The sequence below is a fragment of the Strongylocentrotus purpuratus genome, unplaced genomic scaffold (assembly GCF_000002235.5).
Source record: "Strongylocentrotus purpuratus isolate Spur 01 unplaced genomic scaffold, Spur_5.0 spur5_contig_864, whole genome shotgun sequence".
Taxonomy (NCBI): domain Eukaryota; kingdom Metazoa; phylum Echinodermata; class Echinoidea; order Camarodonta; family Strongylocentrotidae; genus Strongylocentrotus; species Strongylocentrotus purpuratus.
In genome coordinates, this window is record NW_022145573.1 from 60,290 (window position 1) to 79,752 (window position 19,463).

The 19,463-nt window shown below is 37.6% G+C and overlaps 1 protein-coding gene across 1 annotated transcript; it reads left to right on the forward strand.

Moving 5' to 3' along the window:
• Window positions 1-282: 282 nt before the first annotated feature.
• Window positions 283-17,719, forward strand: LOC115919374 (organic cation transporter-like protein). Its single transcript, XM_030972994.1, has 9 exons — window positions 283-433; window positions 2,765-2,868; window positions 3,711-3,865; window positions 4,900-5,092; window positions 6,234-6,243; window positions 8,283-8,495; window positions 10,288-10,385; window positions 11,151-11,359; window positions 17,556-17,719. The coding sequence occupies exons 1-9, from the start codon at window positions 284-286 to the stop codon at window positions 17,717-17,719; spliced, it is 1,296 nt and encodes a 431-aa protein (XP_030828854.1). The 5' UTR covers window position 283.
• Window positions 17,720-19,463: the final 1,744 nt, after the last annotated feature.

Genomic DNA, 19,463 nt, shown 5'->3' on the forward strand with positions numbered 1-19,463 from the left:
AAGGCGTTGAAAAAATACGTTCTGTAGCGACGGCAAATTTGAAAATATGAAGACCCTCTGTTTTCATGGTTTTGCATGCTGACAATTTTCCGAGGTAAATTTGTTGTGAGCCCCCCCCCCCCACCCTCCCCCTCCCTCACCCTCCCTCACCCTCCCTCATCCTCCCTCACCCTCTTCCGCACACATTCATGATTGTCATGTGACTCTGATATAATTATGTTATAAAAGCTGGTTGATATTAGTACATCGACATTGAGTGTTTGATACGTAACATAAAAAGAACATGGGTTTCGACGATTTTCTACCTACGCTTGGGGAGTTTGGTACCTACCAAAAGATCATCTGTGCCCTGGTGTCTACCTTCCAATTTCCAGCTGTTACCAGTGTACTCGCTATCGTTTTCCTGGCAACTCCGGCTAACCTTTGGTGTTCTGTAAGTCCAGTAAAAGAACGAGTAACATTTGCTTGATCTTAAATTCTTTTGCAAGCTATGGTGCCTGATTTCAAATGTTCAGCAAACGCACCCTCTCCAAATGCATGACCTTGATGGTCTGTGCTATAAAATTAATTGCGCAAACGATGTCAGATTATTATTGGCATGTTCTCTTATAAAATTGACCCGAGACTAAACTTTGTTACGTTTCGGGAAAGTGGTCAACGGGAGTTTGTTCAGCCTTCCAAATTTAGTATTATGGCTTTGGGGCCGGTTGATAAAAAACAAATAGGAAATTAATGTAGAAAATGCTGAGAAAGAAAGTAGACCTTCCAAAAACAAAGCAGATTGGAACCTGATCAGACTTGTTTGATATTGCAACCAACTAGCTCCTTATAAGAGAACTGAGTTGTTGTGTGGACGTATTCAGCTAACATTTTTAACACGAGGGTGTGGCCGTGTGAGTAATACTACAATATTCTAAATGGGCACAGGGTCTGCAGTTTTTACTCAAGGGATCTGACTCTGTATTAGAATTGTACCTTACACGTACTTTCACATTTTGCTTTAATACTTTACTAGGTTTCTAACTGGGATACTGCCAACTGCACCGGGTTAGGACTAAATGAAAGCGACTGTGCATTTTTATAGGAAACATCTGAGCATTCCACATTTTGTAGCAGACGACCATACGATTGTATACGATCAGTGTTACAAGTACGATGTCTCCCAGGTATCGTTTAGCGATGCAATGTCGTTCTTTGCGGAAAACACTAATCAGAGTGAAAATCTTTATGACGTCATATCATGTGATCAAGGATTTGAGCATGACAGGGAATGATCGCCGCTGTTTACCATAACTCAATCGGTAACATTTTGGAATATGACTTCATCAAACGTTAAAAAATTATGCCTTGAATATTTGATTTCAAGTGGATTTATATGACTATTATTATTATCAGTATCATTAAAATAATTATTATATACCTCACTTAAGAAATCCAGCCATCTGATTGGTCGAAATTGCATTCATAAACTTGAACTATTCCTGGAAAATTCCCGGTAAAATTCCAAACCCATGTGATAGTTCTAAAATAATAGTTCTAAAATCCCGTCAAAATTCCAGTTACCATGGTTACCGGAAAATAGTTCAGTCTTAAAATGTCTTAATGTTAAAAACTGGTTTGAGCGATCGAGGATACCGTACGTGTGCGAAGAATTGGTGGATATTTTTTATACAGCACAGCACAGAGCAGACGACCGTACGTACGGCATTCTCGGGCAAAAATGGCTGAAGAAACTCTCCCAAGACTTCTTGATGATGATCAAATGCAAGACTTGCTGACAGCAAGAACATCAAAAGGATACGTCAAATTCTCCATAATATATTGAAAATAGATCTAGTATTAGTGCTAAAATCCTTCCCATAGACTCTCATGAGTGCGCAATGCATAGGGATGTGTGCAATCTCTATTGCACACATCCCTATGCATTGCGCACTCATGAGATTCAAACTAATATTGCTCGTGATCCTGAAGGTGATACTCAATAAGTGAGGTGTCATAATTATGATAGAGCAGGTTCTTCTCCATATTCCCCACAGGGCCGGCCCACCTCCAAAATTGTAAAAATATCTTCCTTAGACTAGAATCTAGATCTAGTCTACTCTCAAAGATACATTCAGTCATAGTCATAAAGAACAACCCTGCAGATAAACTAGAGAAAGGCCGAGGTTGTGTCAAATGTTGACTCTTTTTCGGCATATAAAAGTATTAATGACTACTTTAATATTCGAGAAATAGTTGTTTTAATACGCTCTCGGGAAGGTTACAATTGGGCTTTTGCCCTCGGCACGCCTCGGGCAATAGCACAATTGTAACCTTCCCTTGAGCGTATAAAAACAACTATTTCTCTCAAAGCAGTCATTAATACTATTATATCATTGTTACTATTATTTTTTCAAGAAGATACTTTTGTTCTTCGTAATTATTGGTCTAAAAACCTCAATATTCAATCAAACATATAAAAAACTAAAGTAATTTTAATCTTTTTTTTTAATGAAATTCTTACTAACTTTACGAAATTTTTGGAAATCCTTTTACAGCAAATTGAACATATTTTCAGGGAATAATTTCTTGTTGTGGTAGGGATATGCAAAGAAACTGGTATAGTTATGTAATGGTACATCCATCCATCTCCCCGAGGTGGGAGGGGGTCGCATAGTATCATTGTCATGACGCACGGAAATACAGAGCTTATCAATGTTATTGTGCTGCATGTATTATGTCATACAGTTTTTATACTTTGTCTACTTTTCAAACTCTCAAACAGTTTGACCTGATTTGTGACCGGAAATACCTGATCAACCTATCCCAATCCCTCTTCTTCGTTGGCGTACTGATCGGATGTGTGACCTTTGGTGCAATAGCCGATAGGAATAAGGCTTTATACAGGGTGCCCCAAACAAAATGGACTAGCATACTCTCAATGACGCGGGGCAAATTCCAACGGTACCACAAGCTAGGGAATCTTTCCGGAAGAAATATGATATCGAATATGAGAAATCTTGTTAGGTTTTTTTTGTTATAGACACATTTTTGTGAAACGGTATTGACGACATCCACTGGCAGTGCTCCTTGTAGAAAATATTGTATTATGTTTGAGCTTTAGGCAAGCTGTGATGAACGTCAATTTGAACACAAACATAATATTCTACACACTTTTTCCTTTCTTTTTGGGGCATTTTAATGACCTTTTACACAGACATGAAATTATTTAATTAATTAAAAACGAAATTTCGTGGATACTGGAAAAATTTGAACTTCCACCTTGCATCACAAACACATTATTGGAAGTATATATGCTAGTTTGTTTTTTATTGGGTCACCCTATATTAGATTTCGGATTTAAAACATTTCAGGGACGGGTTTCTGTCATTGGAAGAAGAAAAATATTTCTTAAAAAAGTTAGCGGAATTGTAATGATTAGCAGCTAACTTCCTTCGTAACCGGTAAAAAATATCTAATAAACCTTTAGCAGGCTCTCTTTTTCAATGTCCTTTGGTGCAACTACGCACATGTAATGTTCAATATGAAATTAGGTACGCTTCTGTCATGTTTGATGCAAACAAAAATCACAGACAAATGTCAACTTTCACAGGGATCTATGATTGCATACAGTGTTGAATATGGGCGGTTTTTTTTTTGAGTGTGTGTGTGTGTCTATCTGTAATTTTGTACCTTGATTTCTTTGTTTACTTTGTCCTTTGTACCTGTAGATTCGGGAGGAAAGTAACCCTCATCCTTTGTAACATCATCTTTGTGTTGATCGGCATTGGTGCTGCGTTCTCACCCAACTATATCACTTTCGTCGTGATGAGAACAATAGAAGCGGCAGCCTGTTTCGGCTTTGCTCTTATCTCTTATGTAATAGGTTAGCCAGCCCACTTTGTCTAAAGGAAAACAATTTATTTTTTTATTTTTTCATTAAACAAAATATATGTTAATTTATTTATTTGGTAATATTATTATGATTTCACCTTATTTATGGTTTATTTATTTATTAAATTAATACATTTTTGGAGGTGAGGGTAACAACTATCCCATGAACCCTTTTAACACACCAAATCATGTACATGTATATGTAAGTAGGACCTACACAGATTGCGCACCATACTTAGCTTTGTGCCTGTCAAACTATATATATATACCAAAGGTACATGTAACCAAAAACGTGTTTTCCTCCTTTTTCGCCGCATCCTTATGCGAAATTGTTCCTCCCACTTTTAACAAATCCTTGATTTTTCTTTACATATGTGTTGCCCTATTCACCAATAATGTTATATTTCATTGGATATCCCTTTTCTCATGGTTTATTAAGTAGGGATGGGAATTTTACCGGGCTACGAAAACGAATAAATATTTCAAGTTTTAGGTATAAGTCTTATTAGTCCTGTGCCCTTCTATAATAGTTTTGCGGTGGTTTCGGGGGGTTTCGGGTTTGCCTAGGATTAAACAGTGTGATGCAAACTCAAGGGACTTAGGACCGATAGTATAACTGCTTTTGGTTACCACTCACAGCCAAATGGGATTAATTTGCTGTGTAAGATACATGCATATATACATGCATATATAAATATGTTTTGTTTGAAAATTATCCTGATTGTATATGTAACATGGAAACAAACACATTCGAAAGCTAGAACATATTTCATTAAAATCTATCCGTATTGTACAAATAAATCACACTTACTTAATCACACATTACTATAGACGGTTTCTCGAAAACAATTAATATGATCTTAATGCGATGAATATAGACGAATTCAAAAGATAACAGTTTTTGGTTCCATGTTAAACAAAATTATCACAAGTTATTAAGAATTTTCGGGTTCGTAATAATTAATTAATTTATTGATCTCTCCGAGATGAAGTACTGAATTACTTTACTATTTATCCGTTAACGAGACTTTCTTGTATTTCTTTCTTCAGGTACAGAGTTTGTAGGTCCGTCGAAACGTGCGTTTGTCAGCGTCATGTTGACAGCTGCGTTCCCGTTAGGATATATTCTACTCACTTTCTACGCCTATTTTATCAACAATTGGCGCCATCTTCTACTAGCTCTTCATTTGACCTTTGCCATCTACTTCTTCTTTTACCTGTGAGTATACCTCTTCTTGTTTTTTATTTCTAATTTGACAAATGACAAGCGAATTAACATCTTCTATAATGGACCTTTAATATGGCAAATTACCCTAGTGCTAAACTAGTTATCTAATCAGGTCTACATTACTACCACCGCTGCTGCTGCTGCTACTACTACTACTACCTCTACTACTAATACTACTACTACTTCTACTACCATTACAACCACTTCTACTACCACTACTACCACTACTATCACTACTACTTCTACAGCCATATAAGCCCCTTCAGCCTGAGAACTGAAATATACAGTAGTTAGGCAACCGTCACCTCATAATCGGGCTGCGAGTTCGACTACTACACTCTAAATGAAAACTGCTCAATTTGAGTAAAATGTTACTCTTTTAAGTAGTCAAAAGGGAACCACCCAACTTTTGAGTAAACTTTACTCAGCATGTGTTGAGTAACAAATCTACTCATCTGTTGAGTAAAAATATTACTCAATAAAAGACTAAATCTCTACTCAGTTTGAATGAGTCAACCTTTACTCAATATTTACTCCTTTGTTGAGCGGTTCCCTTTTTAATCAACTCATGTCGAATAAGAAACTGCTCATGAGTTGAGCCAAATTCTACTCAATTAACGAGTACATGTTTTGACTCAAATTGTTTGAGCAATTTTTTGCTCAAATATTGAGTATGATGGTTTCTGGGTTACGCTTAATTGCTTAATCAATATTGAGTAAAAACATGTACTAACTTATTAAGTATATTTTTTTTACTCAATACTGATACAAACAAAAGTGGATTCAACTAGGGTTGTTACTGTTTGACTAAGGGTTTAACTAAACCGCTGATTAATATTGTGTTTTTTTAAACAGCTATTAAGTAACCATTATTTGTCAATAGAGAATATAAACCATAATTTTTCCTGATTTCTAAATTTAGCATTGATTTGAAGTTCTTCACTCACACACTATGCAAATAATATAAAGTCCACGACATTTAAAATTCAGTAACATAATTTGTGGACTTTAATTTCCAAAATCAGTTTGAATCACAGTGAAAACTCAGAGTTCTCTCATCATACATGATATTAAAAAGTATGTAGTTTAAAAATTTCAATTTTAAAACACCGTTACTTTACATCTTCAATAGAAAATTAGAAGTATACTTAACAAGAGAAATCTGTAAATTTGGCTGTAACACAATAATTTTAAACTTTAGTTTAAAACTTATCCTATCCATTTCCAAGGAATAGAAGGTAATAGTTAGGACAGTAAAGAATATGTATTTTTCAAAGTCCAGATGTATGTCCACCATGCAGTGTCCATTTCTATAATAATCAATCTAATATCACACAAATTGTCATAATTTGGGCCCAGGGGGTAATTGTCCTAGAACCTTTAATTTTTTGTTAGTCACGGTACCCCCTTAAGAAATGAAATGTTTCTCCCAAATCCCAAACTCTTTACAGACTATTAATTTTGCATGACTCTGGCACTCGTCAAGTGCTATGCACACACGTATGGACACATTTAAGAATAAAAAGGAAAAGACATTTTCAAACTGGTAAAAAATTAGTTTGTAATCCAAACACTAGAAATGATTTAAAGTACTGTATGCGGGCACCTTGCAGCCGAATGTACATGAATAAAAAGTGATGTAATCGGTCACGACTTTGATACACGAATATGAGGATATTCGGGCCTCTCGTTGCCCTTGCTGTCAAAATATTGTCAGCGAGCGAGGAAAGAAGACACTTTAATATCTTCAAAAATGTATTTTCTCATGTTATTACATATTTTAACCGTTTCTGATATTTGATTTTTTTTACAAAATCAACGTTTTCCAAATCATTCTCTTGCGGCACCCAGTTGAAAAACACTGTGCTGGAGTTACAAAATCAAATGAGATGAATCACCAGAGAGCGGATATTTATCTTCTTTTGACATGGCACCGTACATATAAGGCAATTTCTATTTCAAAATTATTTAACGTACACGAAAACATATTATACGTCAGCATGACAACAGAGATGAATAGATAACGTGAATAAAACTTTAATTTTGGATCATGGATGAGGGCCCATTATACATACAAAGACAAATACACGATCAGCTGATTAAAAACATTACAGATGATGCATTAAAGACATCTTACATCCTAATTTCTTTGTTGTGCCATTGTTGGTGAGAGAGAGGCTGTAACGCGTACTCATCTGCGCGCAATGAATTGTTCAATTTCTAAGAAATGTAATTTCTGTTCTTTACTCGGTAGCAAAACTACGGGGGAATTGGGCAACCTCAACCCCACCATATCGAATTGAATAATTTGAAAAGACTGAAATGAACTTCATAAAAAAAACAAAGAAAATGAAGGTTTATGAAATTTTCTGTAAATAGCAATTTGGAGAGAATCTTGCATTATACGTCACAGTGTTATAAATTCCTCGGGGTGATTGTCATTGGGGGTAGTTGTCCTTCGGGAGTTAATAGGGACTTTTAGATTTGCGTGGACTGATACGTATGACGTCCATTCAAGGCAGTGCATTAAAAGGACGTCGATCGTAGCAATCCCCGTTGTCGTTGTGCAAATCTAAAAGTCCCTATTGTCTTTGTGGGGGGTGGGTTGTCCTCGGAGGGGGAGGGGTATTTCTCCTCGGGGGTAGTTTTCCTGGGGGATAGTCTGTTGTCCTCGAGGGTAGTTGTCCTCGGGGGTAGTTGTCCTCGGGGGGTAATTTTCCGGGGGGTAATTTTCCGGGGGGTAATTGTCCTTGGGGGGGGGGGTAAATGTCCTCGGGGGTAATTCTCCATTTGTTTGAAACTGGCGTGAAAATTTAAAAAAAACTAATGTTGTAATCATGGTCTTAAATAAATTATCTACTCTTGAATGTACTTATCAGTATTATGATATATATTAACATCTGACATCATTTGTACATTTTTACGAATATAATTACTCTAAGGGAAAACAAATTACTTTAAGGAATTCTATTTCGAATATAAACCAAATTGTATTATGACACCAATCTATAATTTTGTTTATAATTTCCAAATGAAACTTTTTACAGTAGAGCTCGAATATACTACCCGAAGGATGGCATTTCCAATTTGGACAATGGCTATGATTTTCCATAAGGACAGATTATATGTCTTTATCATCATGTCCCGAAATTAAAACAACAATAAAATCAAGTAAAAATAGTTCTCACTAAAACAACATTGCCTGCTTGTCCGGACAGTTATATTTTATTTCCTTCATGTCGATGATTTTAGCTTCATCCCAGAATCAGTACGTTGGCAAATCTCTAAAGGTCGGTATAAAGAGGCTCAAGCAACTGTTAAAAGGGTAGCTAAGATCAACAAGGTCAAACTCACAGATGATTTCTTCTACCAGCACAACTTTTACAGGACAAGGGTAATGTTCAAACAATGATACCTTCAAGTTGGCTTTGATATGTTTAAATCAAGAAACGGCTCTATGGTGAAAATATTTTAGAAACGGAAATGTTCTACCATTTCTGTTGATTTATTAATTTTGTTTTGATACGATTTAAGTCTTGATATTTCTTTTTAGTTTGTCACTATTTATAAATGTGTGCGTGTGTGTGTATGTGTGTATATGCATACGTGGAAACACGGGGGCGACGGGCCCGGAGAGGAAAGGGAAGGGAAGAAAAGGGAAAGAAAGAAGGGCTAAAACACGAGTTAGAAGTGGACCCAAGGAACTCATTTATCCTCAGGGGCGGATCTACGGGGGTGGTTGGGGGATTAACCCCACCCCTTGCGCTGCCAAGTAAAAATATGATGTGCATAGAAAAACGCCATCATGTGTCCAGACTTTTTATGGTCTTCATTGTGTTAGTAGATGCCAGGAAAACATCACTTACGGGGGTAAGTAGGACCACAGAAAAAAAATCGCCTCGCCGCTACGCGGCTCGCAGCACCCCCCTAGCAAAGAGCTAGATCCGCCCCTGATCCGTAAATAGGCAGGTCCAGCTAGCTCAGAGATTCAGGTCGTTTTTAGGTCAGAACTAGCCCTAATTCGTGTTTTAGGCCGATGATCGCTCTACACTGGGCCTTACAAGTTACAACAATCAAAAGTATATCAAGACTCAGTTAGCTTCAGGTCCATCTGTCAAATCATCATGCTGGTCGTTACATAATAATCAGGGGGGAGGGGCTCAAACCCCAATTACTTTAAAAAAAAAAAGTATGTTAAAGAGAATATAAGGAAACCAACGAAGGCCCCGGCAAAAAAAAAATACATTTTTTCTGCGAAATGTGGGACCACATTCACCTAAAAGCGCGCTTGAGCTAACCTAATTAAGCAACAACAAAACAAACCCGCAAAAATAGCGCTAATTCAGAATCATATCCATACTTTGACCCCTAACTCCGGCGTGGAGATACCCTACTAGAACATACTAAAAAAATTAACTACATCTTCATCAACTGTTCGAATAATGGTAATGGTTTAAAAGTTGATATGTTTCTTACTTGTTTGGATTGTTTTCCCTTTTTATAAGGTGTAATTTTTTGCACTGCGTCAGTTATTTGGTTGTCAACATTGTTGCAATTGAAGATCTTGTTTAGAAATTAAATAAAAAAGGATAAACGTTATACTCGATGAACTCTTGATCTTGTTGAGGGAATCATTACTGTGTTTAGTAATACATTTATCAATATCAAACAATTACACCTAGAGGTACCGGTGTCATGTATACCAGTATCTTAAGGACTTTTTGTTACACTGACGTACTATATCCATGCGGACTGCAAACATAGTCCCGCGTCTTGTGTTTACAGTCTTTTCCCAAGGAGAACCTCCAAGATATCCAAGGCTTATCACGAACTTATACTGAAAAAGTCACAGATTTTAAATGATATCCTGGCAAAAAGTATACACCAAATCACACGGATTGAGTTAGAAAATCAGCCCCTGGTAAATGTGTGTGCGCGCGAACGCGTGGGCGTATGTGTCCGCATGTGTGGGAATGGTGGGTGTAAGGGTTTCGTTAGGCACTTTTTCCTTTTATGAATAATTTATGATAAATAACCTTGTTTAATGTGTTGTTTACAAAATTGGCTTACCAATGTAAACTAACAATTCTTGCCTTTACTCTCCACAGAGGGAGATGTTGTGTTCTTTGCTAATATGTTCTACCAAAGGTAATTCTCATATATACTCCTCTTTATTTTCCACAAAGGAAACGACAAATCCTGAGAGGAACCATGATCCGAATCTTATCGATCTCTTCCGAACACCTGTCCTACGAAAAAGAATGATCGTGTTGATCATTGTTTGGTAAGTGCATTAATGTTAATCAGACCGAACGTTGGAATATCAACCAGAAAGGTAATAATAGTAATAATAATAAAGAATTGTTGAAAGGTACGTTTATATCACGCAGATATCCATCCTATAGGGATGCCCAAGGCGCCGGCTGATTTAATGACAGCATTCAATCAATTCCTCTCTTCAAGATATCTCTTTACTACACCTGGGTTGAGAGTGGCATATGTTTGGTCGCAGATCATGGGTTTCGCGGCTCGAACGGATAAATGCTTGAGCATTGTTTGTTGGTGCATCCACCTGCACGCCGCATAAATTAAAGGAACTAGTTTCGTCGTTAATGATCTCAACTGACTTGTAACGCCGTCTTTGTCCTAGGGATCTTGGTTTACCCTCTGTAAACATATTGATTATTGTTCTCTAGAGTATTCTGTCTTGAACCATGTACAATTAACTAAGACAAGCGACAGCCCTGTTGACCGTTTAGTTTCGTCGGTCAATCTAAAATATTTGTCTGCCTCTTCTCCACAAGCCCTCAGTGTCTCTTTGCTTAATTATCTCACAAAATATCATTATCTACTCGTCTTCAGGTAAGGCCACAGTACTTCAATTGATACGTTCTATCTTTTTTGTCACGCGGTGGAATGTACTTCCTCTTTGATCTCTTACGAAGTCATAACTTGTAACTTTCCTTCCAACATATTCTCAACATTTTCTTCTAACAACACATTTCTAAAGTTAAGATCTTTTTTTTAATTCAATCTATCTCTCTTCTAGGATGACCAATAACCTGATCTTCTACGGATTGCATCTAAGCACGGGTAGCTTCGGGGTCAATATCTACCTTAGTTTTCTTATCTCAGCAGTGGTAGAAATAGTTGCTATGATCATTTGCATCCTAGTTATCGAACAGGTTGGACGTCGATACAGCCTCATCGCTTGTCTCGCCATATCCGGCATTGCTAGTTGTATCGCCATTTTCATCCGTAAGTAAAGTCATTTGGGGAAATCCCCCGAAACGGACATGGCGCGGAATCGACATCGGTCTCACCGGCTATCAGTCTAGTGAGCTCCCGCTCCCATGGTCTCATCTACAATTCGGAAGAATACCCCCTGGAAAGGAGGAACAAAACTTTGTACCTAGGGTTCGTAGGGTTTGTAGTTTGTAGATCTTATTTTCTATTATAATGTTTCATGCTTTTTCTTGGTAAGACGCAAGATATTGAATCCGTATTATATCATTTTCCAAGAAGACACAACCCCCCCCCCCTCCTATTGAGTGTCGTAGCGTGAGACCAGTCATTGAGTGGGTACTTGCATCATGGGGGGGGGGGGGGGTATCATTGATACTAAATGGATGAGATGCAAGAGACCGAAACCATGTAGGCTAGTAGTAGTTATTTTACCTGACTTCTAAGAAAGCATAAATGCTTGTTAGTAAGCAACCAGAGGACCGACGGCTTTAATAGGTCATCTCCGAGGGACATTTTATTGATGAATCTAACTAAAATGAGATTATAAACAAAAAATTCAATTTTAGATTCACGTCCCGTTGCTCTCTCTCTCTCTCTGGTCATTCTGTTACAGATGTCGGTGCCGCAAAAACTGGGGTAGCCATGGTGGGGAAGTTTGGTATCGCTGGTTCCTGGGCGATTGGATTGATATACCCCTTTGAAATATTGCCGACTGTGACGAGGTAACACGCTGATTGATATTGGTCTTAATAAGCTCCTTTATATTATTGTTATAATATAAAAGACATATCTAATGACATTATTGCACCAAGAAACAGAAAAGAAAGATCAAGCCAGTAACACTGGAGAAGGAGTAGAGACTATATTATATTGGTATTACATTTATGCTCAGAAAGGAAATCTAATCTAAACATTCAACTGATGTTTTATGTTAAAAACTATTTATACAAAATTAAATAGCGACATTATTCGATATTAGTCATATAACATTCCTCTCACTATAATTTGTGTAACTAATTTTTAATAATTTGTAGTTTTTGGTACCTTCCTTTTTGTTCAAAAGACTTGAATGCGCCTAGCAGGCAGCCGTCTCTGTTTTTGCTCTGAATTTTACCGTGTTTTACCACTGATAATTTGAGTCTATGCTGTTTTATTGTTGATCAACTGTCATCTTATGTACTTGTGACACTGCATGACATTTTTGAGGTGATGTATTTATATATTAGATACTGGAAACGGTTTTTCTAAATTTTGATTCAACGGATGTGTACACAGTACATGCAAGTAAAGCCATTTTACATTGGGCTGTTACACATGTACTATACTGCATGGATGTGTGAACGTCGTTCGTGTGTGACTGATTTGCCTATCCGTGGTGTGACATTCATCTACATACAATGAATAGTCTTGATACGCACTGATGGATACTTACAAAGTATACGTTCTTTTCTACATTGCCCTAGGTATAACTACTGGCCTCCGTGGACATTCGAGTTACTCTAAACATGAAACTGCGTTTGTTCCCGTTCGTGCTCCTAGCCGAGCTCATAAACAGCTTCATCGTAGCGGATATCACAAAACACCAATTAAGTATTATGCTAATGCTAGTGCAACTTTCACTTTACCTATCATTTGTTGCGGTGATGTGGAATCTAACCCGGGTCCGTTCGAGTTGACATCATGCAATACAAATACAGGCGCGTAGCCAGGGGGGGGGGGGGCGGTGGGGGCGGTCGCCCCCAAAAAACGCCGGCCAAAAAAAAAAAAGAGAGAGAAAGAGAAGGAAAAAAAGAAAGAGGACGTAGGAAGAAAAAGGGAAAAGGAGTCGAGAACGGTACAATGAATCGTCAAAGCTTCCGCGCTTCGCGCGGGAAGGGAGAAACTGAGTTCAAATTAAGAAATATGAGTCGGGAAAGGTACAACAAATCGTCTTCTTTCTCTAATAATTTAATGAAACGTCAAAGCCTCGGGCGAGAGGGGGGGGGGAACAGAATTCAGACAAGGATTAAGAGTCGAGAAAGGTACAACGAATCGTCTTCTTTCTCTAATAATTTAATGAAACGTCAAAGCTTCGCGTGAGAGAGGGGAGGGACTGAATACAGATAAGGATTAAGAGTCGAGAGAGGTACAACGAATCGTCTTTCTCTAATAATTTAATGAAACGTCAAAGCTTCAGAGGGGGGGGGGGGGAACAGAATTCAGACAAGGATTAAGAGTCGAGAAAGGTACAACGAATCGTCTTCTTTCTCTAATAATTTAATGAAATGTCAAAGCTTCCCGTGAGAGAGGGGAGGGACTGAATACAGATAAGGATTAAGAGTCGAGAGAGGTACAACGAATCGTCTTCTTTCTCTAATAATTTAATGAAACGTCAAAGCTTCGCGCGAGAGAGGGGAGGGACTGAATTCAGACAAGGATTATGAGTCGAGAAAGGTACAACGAATCGTCTTCTTTCTTTCTCCCCCCTCCCTGCACCCACCCCCCTAGGGAGCGCGCTTCGCGCGCTCTTTAAGTGATTCGCACGCTTCGCGTGCTCATTACCGCCCCCCCTAAAATGAAATCCTGGCTACGCGCTTGTACAAATAAACGATATAAATATACGCGAGGTGAATTGGTTAATATTAACTCAAATTCTTGTGGGAAAAGCTTACGACTACCAGTCCAGACATGGAAAACAATTTCAGAGCTCGAAATTGGAAAAGAGTTTAAAACCCGTCGCGGCTGCAGAGCTGGTGTTCGAAAATTGAAACATTTCAAGCATCCCATTCCGATTATTCTACCTACGGCCCGTACCAAGCTTCCTAAGAAATACCCTAGGTTCCCTCGCCGAAGATGCTTGACTTCTGTCCCAGTCGCCCCTCAGTCTGGGTGCGATTTGCCTTCTTTTCTTTTAAGCAATGTCAGATCAGCATGCAATAAGTTTGATGAGCTATCAGCTGTCATCTCGTATCTTCATGTAGACATTGCAGCTATTACCGAGACCTGGTTTAGGAATGACTGTCCACTCGATAACTTCTCTATACCAGGTTATTATCTCTGCGCTAAATCACGTACTAATCGTATAGGTGGTGGAGTAGCTATCTACGTGAGAGAACTTTTGAATCCTTCTCCAGCTGATGTCCAAGTCCCTATAAACCTTGAAGTGACTTGGGTGAAGATACGCCCTCCTCGTCTTCCAAGATCCATCTCCTGCATTTACTGTGCAGTCGTATATTACCCTCAGCCTGATGTTGAACTTGAGACAGAACTCATAGATCATTTGGAAACAACTATTGATGTTATTTTAACTAATCATACGGATGCAGGTTTTGTAATATTGGGAGATTTTAATCGAATGAATATTGATCCGGTGCTTTTAACCCACTCATTTCGTCAAGTCGTTGATTGCCCTACTAGAGGGGCTCACATTTTAGATAAGATTATCACAAATATTCATCAGTTTTATGATAAACCACAGATTTGTTCTCCTATTGGAATGTCTGACCACAATTCAATTATGTGGTTTCCTCTTAAAATCAAACCTAAATTACCAAATACTACTCGTTATGTATTTAACAGACCCATGACAGATAGTGCAATAAGGGCGTTTGGACAGTGGATATCTTCTTATGATTGGCCAGAAGTGACTGAAGATGTTGATGTAAATGTTCGATGTGGTTCTTTTTATAGTACTTTAAATAATGCAATTAACATTCATTTTCCAGCTCGTAAAGGGAATTTTGTGGAAACGTTTAAGAAACAAAGTAAATTCATCAATTCAGAAAGCAAAAGTTAAATATTACAGGTCACGTATTCAGAAACTTAAGAAAAGTAATCCTTCACGATGGTATCAAGAAATACGCATTCTCACAAAGGGAAGTCGTCAATCACTCAATATCCCAGTTGATGGTGTAGATCCTAGTGAGAGGGATAAAATTGCGAATGCTATAAACGAACATCTCATATCTGTCTCTTCTGATTTACAACCACTAAATTTAGCAGCTTTACCTGCACACTTACCTTCTAAAAGTTTACCCGAGATATGTCCTTGGCAGGTTAATAAAGTTCTTTCTAAAATCAAATGCTCGACGGCGGTTGGCCCAGATAATATTTCAGCACGCCTAATCCGTCTTTTTTCTGTTGAACTCTCGGGACCTTTAACCTATATAATTAATGCTTCTTTTAGTCAAGGAAAAGTTCCGGCATCATGGAAATGTGCTATTGTAGTACCGATCCCAAAGGTGAATCCTGCACGTATTGACAAACTCAGACCTATATCATTAACAGATCACTTTGCTAAAGTCATTGAAGGTTTCATCGCAAAGTGGATGTATCAGGACATTGCCCAACATATTGACCCCTATCAGTTTGGAAACCAGAAATGTTTATCGACCTCACACTGTTTGATTAATATTCTTCATTATGTTTTTTTAAATGCTGAGGTACCAAAAACGTCATCGACGATACTTCTTACAGATTTTCAAAAAGCGTTTGATAGAATAGATCATACAGTTGCCATCAAAAAGTTAATTGAAATCGGTGTACGACCAGCGGTAGTTTACTGGATATCTGATTTTCTCTCTGAACGTAAACAAAGAGTTCGCTATCACAGTGATCTCTCAGAATGGTGTCAAATGAATGCAGGTGTGCCCCAGGGTACGAAACTTGGGCCCCTAATTTTTCTTGTGATGATAAATGATTTCAAATCTTTTGAAAGCATACATATGTTTAAATATGTCGATGATCTAACCCTAGTTGAGTGTCGTAAAACGAACCAAATTTCAAAGATGCAAGAAGCTGTAGAATGTTTATCTTTGTGGGCTGATACTAATAAAATGCAATTGAATCCTGCGAAGTGTATCAAAATGGACATTTGCTTTTCAAGAGTACCAGTCAATCAGTCTTCCATCATTCTCGAAAATTGTGTTCTTTCAACTGTTTCACAGGTGAAATTACTTGGTGTCACGATACAAAACGATTTGAAGTGGGAAGCCCATGTCAGAGATATTGAAAAAAGAGCGAATGCGAAACTATATATGCTCCGTTCTTTAGGGAAGTTCGGTTTTTCACATGAAGATCTGATTACTATTTTTATTGGCTATATTCGCCCAATCCTTGAATATGCTACTCAAGTTTGGAGCGGAGGCCTCACTAGTGCACAAAAACAACGCATAGAAAGAATACAAAAACGTGCATTGAGGATTATCTTTAGAAAGGATTACCATAGTTACGCAAACGCTCTCACTAAATCGAAATTACAAACATTGGAAAGTCGTCGAAATGACTTATGTGTTACCTTCTTTAAAAAAACTCTATCATGCACAAACCAGTTCAAACAATTTATACCCCAAAGAGCACACAATAGAACTTTGCGAAGAACTAACAAGATCCCTGAACCCAGGTGCAAAACTAAACGTATGCAGAATAGCCCAATCCCAGATTTGATACGCTTGTATAACAAAAGTTTTTTATGATTGTATTTAATATACTTTGAAACAAATAGTATATAATTAATTCATAAATTTGAGGTCTGATTTTTTTACCAAGTTTGTCAATGTAATTTTTATGACATGAAGAATGCGATGCATATCTATATTTATATTTTAATATCTCTAATGTTCACCTAATAATATTCATATTTGTCTTGCAATGTATCTTTGTATTTTATCAGCATGTACATAATTGTTTTCCCTCTCTGTCCATCTGTCCCCTTTCTCCCCTCTCTCTCTCTCTCTCTCCCTCTTTCTCTCTCTCTCTCTCTTTATCTCTCTTTCTTTCTCTCTCTCCTGCTTTCCTATCTCTCTTTCTTTTTTAACTCAAATTTTTAAATTGAAATATTATATAAGATTAATGGTATATACACGCTCTTCATAATTATGTAGATTGTAGTGTGACATCTTGAAATGTATACTTGCTTTTTCCAGCAATTTACTCATGTGCAATTCAGTTACTTTTTACTGTGATATCTCTTGAAATGTATAATTGTCTTCACCATCAATGTTTTATTCATGCACAATTCAGTTACTTGTAACTGCGATACATGGAAATGAATCAATAAATACCATTTATCTATCTATCTATCTATCGTTTGTTTTTACGCGAAAGGGAATTAACAGCTGTGCGAATCATCTACCATATCAAAATCTATCCCATCCTTCTTTCCTTCTCATACATAAAAGGAGTGTGGGCATTGGCATCTGCTCCTCGGCATCTCGTGTTGTTGCTATAGCAACCCCTCTCATGCTCCTCCTCTATGATGTATGGCCACCTGGTTCTCTTGTTCTCCAGACCATAGCTGCTCTGGTGACGGCCGCTCTATGCCTCATCCTCCCTGAGACCAGGGGCAAGAAGCTACCCGAGACGCTGGAAGATGGTGAAACGTTTGGAATGTAGGTTGCCTCTAATGTGCCAATAATAATGACTGTATCATATGTTAAGATCCTTCAATCTTTTTACCAAGTTTAGAATGGACGAGATCCGGGGAAAAGGGATTGGGGAGGGGGTCAATTAACCCCCCCCCCCCTGCACACGTACACATCGGTAAAATGTTAAACATGTGCTTTATAGACAAATGATGCCTCATATTGTTTTTGCAAGAAATGTTGGCGGAACTTGTGAACAACTCTAACAAACAGTTTCTTTTTAGTTACTTCTGCTGGTATTTAACTTTCTGGTTTTAGCTTTCTTCTGGTATTAAACTTGTTTTGATTGATTGTATAATTATGTCGGAATAAAGGAAACAAAAAGGCTTGTCCAATAACTTATCAGCGTCTGAATTGACCTTTTGACCTTGAATTCCCCGATGCAAGCGCACCAATGACGTCATCTTCGCTAAATCGGTGTCTTTTATCGTAAAATGCTACACTTTCACAATGTTTATACATCTTTTTTTAATTATTAGTAAGATATAACATATTTTGTCTGATGTCACTGCAGTTTTGGGTTTTATTTAATGAGTAATTTTAAAACAAGAGCCATTTTACTGTTTTAATTTACTGGATCGTACCATTAAAGCCGCAGGGTAGAAAGATGCATTTTCCAACAGCACCAAATTTAATTTACGTTCTGACATTCTCTTAAATGGGCTCGTGTTGTTAAGAATCCACTGCTTTCTGGTCCACCAAACGTCCACATGCATGGTCATTTATTAACTAAATTATTCAAAGTTATGGATGCTTCCTTCCCAGGTGTTTGTGTTGTTGAAGCATTTCATTCACCTGCAATCTTTCTTTGTACTCCAATTGCCAGAACGCAAATTACATTTTGGTTTTATAGTTTTATCGGAGTCATTTATCAACTAAATTATTCAAATTTATGAATGTTTCCTCCCCAGGTGTTTGTGGTGTTTATGCATTTCATTCACCTGTTATTATTGTTTGTACTACAATTGTTAGAATACAAAAAATGCATTATGGTTTTATAGTTTCAAGTCAATAAAAAAGTATGTTCTGCACAATACAAAAAATGTGTGTCCCTATTGTACAATGTAATGTGTCCCCTCATTTTGTAATAGTTAATTTACCCATTCACATAATGGAACTACCTGCCCGATGAAGCCAGTGGCCGGTGACCCCTGAGCACTCAACACCGTGTGGGAGCCAGTTGGCGGTCAACTTCTTTTATGAGACAAATACAAGCAAACGTTTCCATATGCGGGTTCGATTCCCGGCGGATTTTTTTACCTTTGCAAAAGATTCCAAAAGGGACGACAGAAATGAGGAACTTTCATCTAAGCTATGCAACCATCATTCTCTCACTTGCTTTCGAATTTTATTTATTTCCACGAGAGTTGCCACAACTGTTATACGGGTTATTTCCCCACATTTTTTTTTTATATATAAAGTGTGTCCCAGAAAAAATTAAACCAAGAATTATCGATGCTTTATTATAACTTCATCGTAATAATAATCAATATATGACACATATTTGTAAAGCTTAGATCCTCCCTTTTCATTTGTTGCAACTCATATGATGCATATTTCACGCATGAGTGATTGAAATGAAGAGAGGAAACCAAAAATTCATTTGACGGGCGGTATGTGGATTTCAAAAAGAAAATAATATTTCTAGAAGGTTCAATTTCTGCCCTTTCATATGACACCTCAATCAGGAAAAATGAGCCAGGAATAACAAAGTT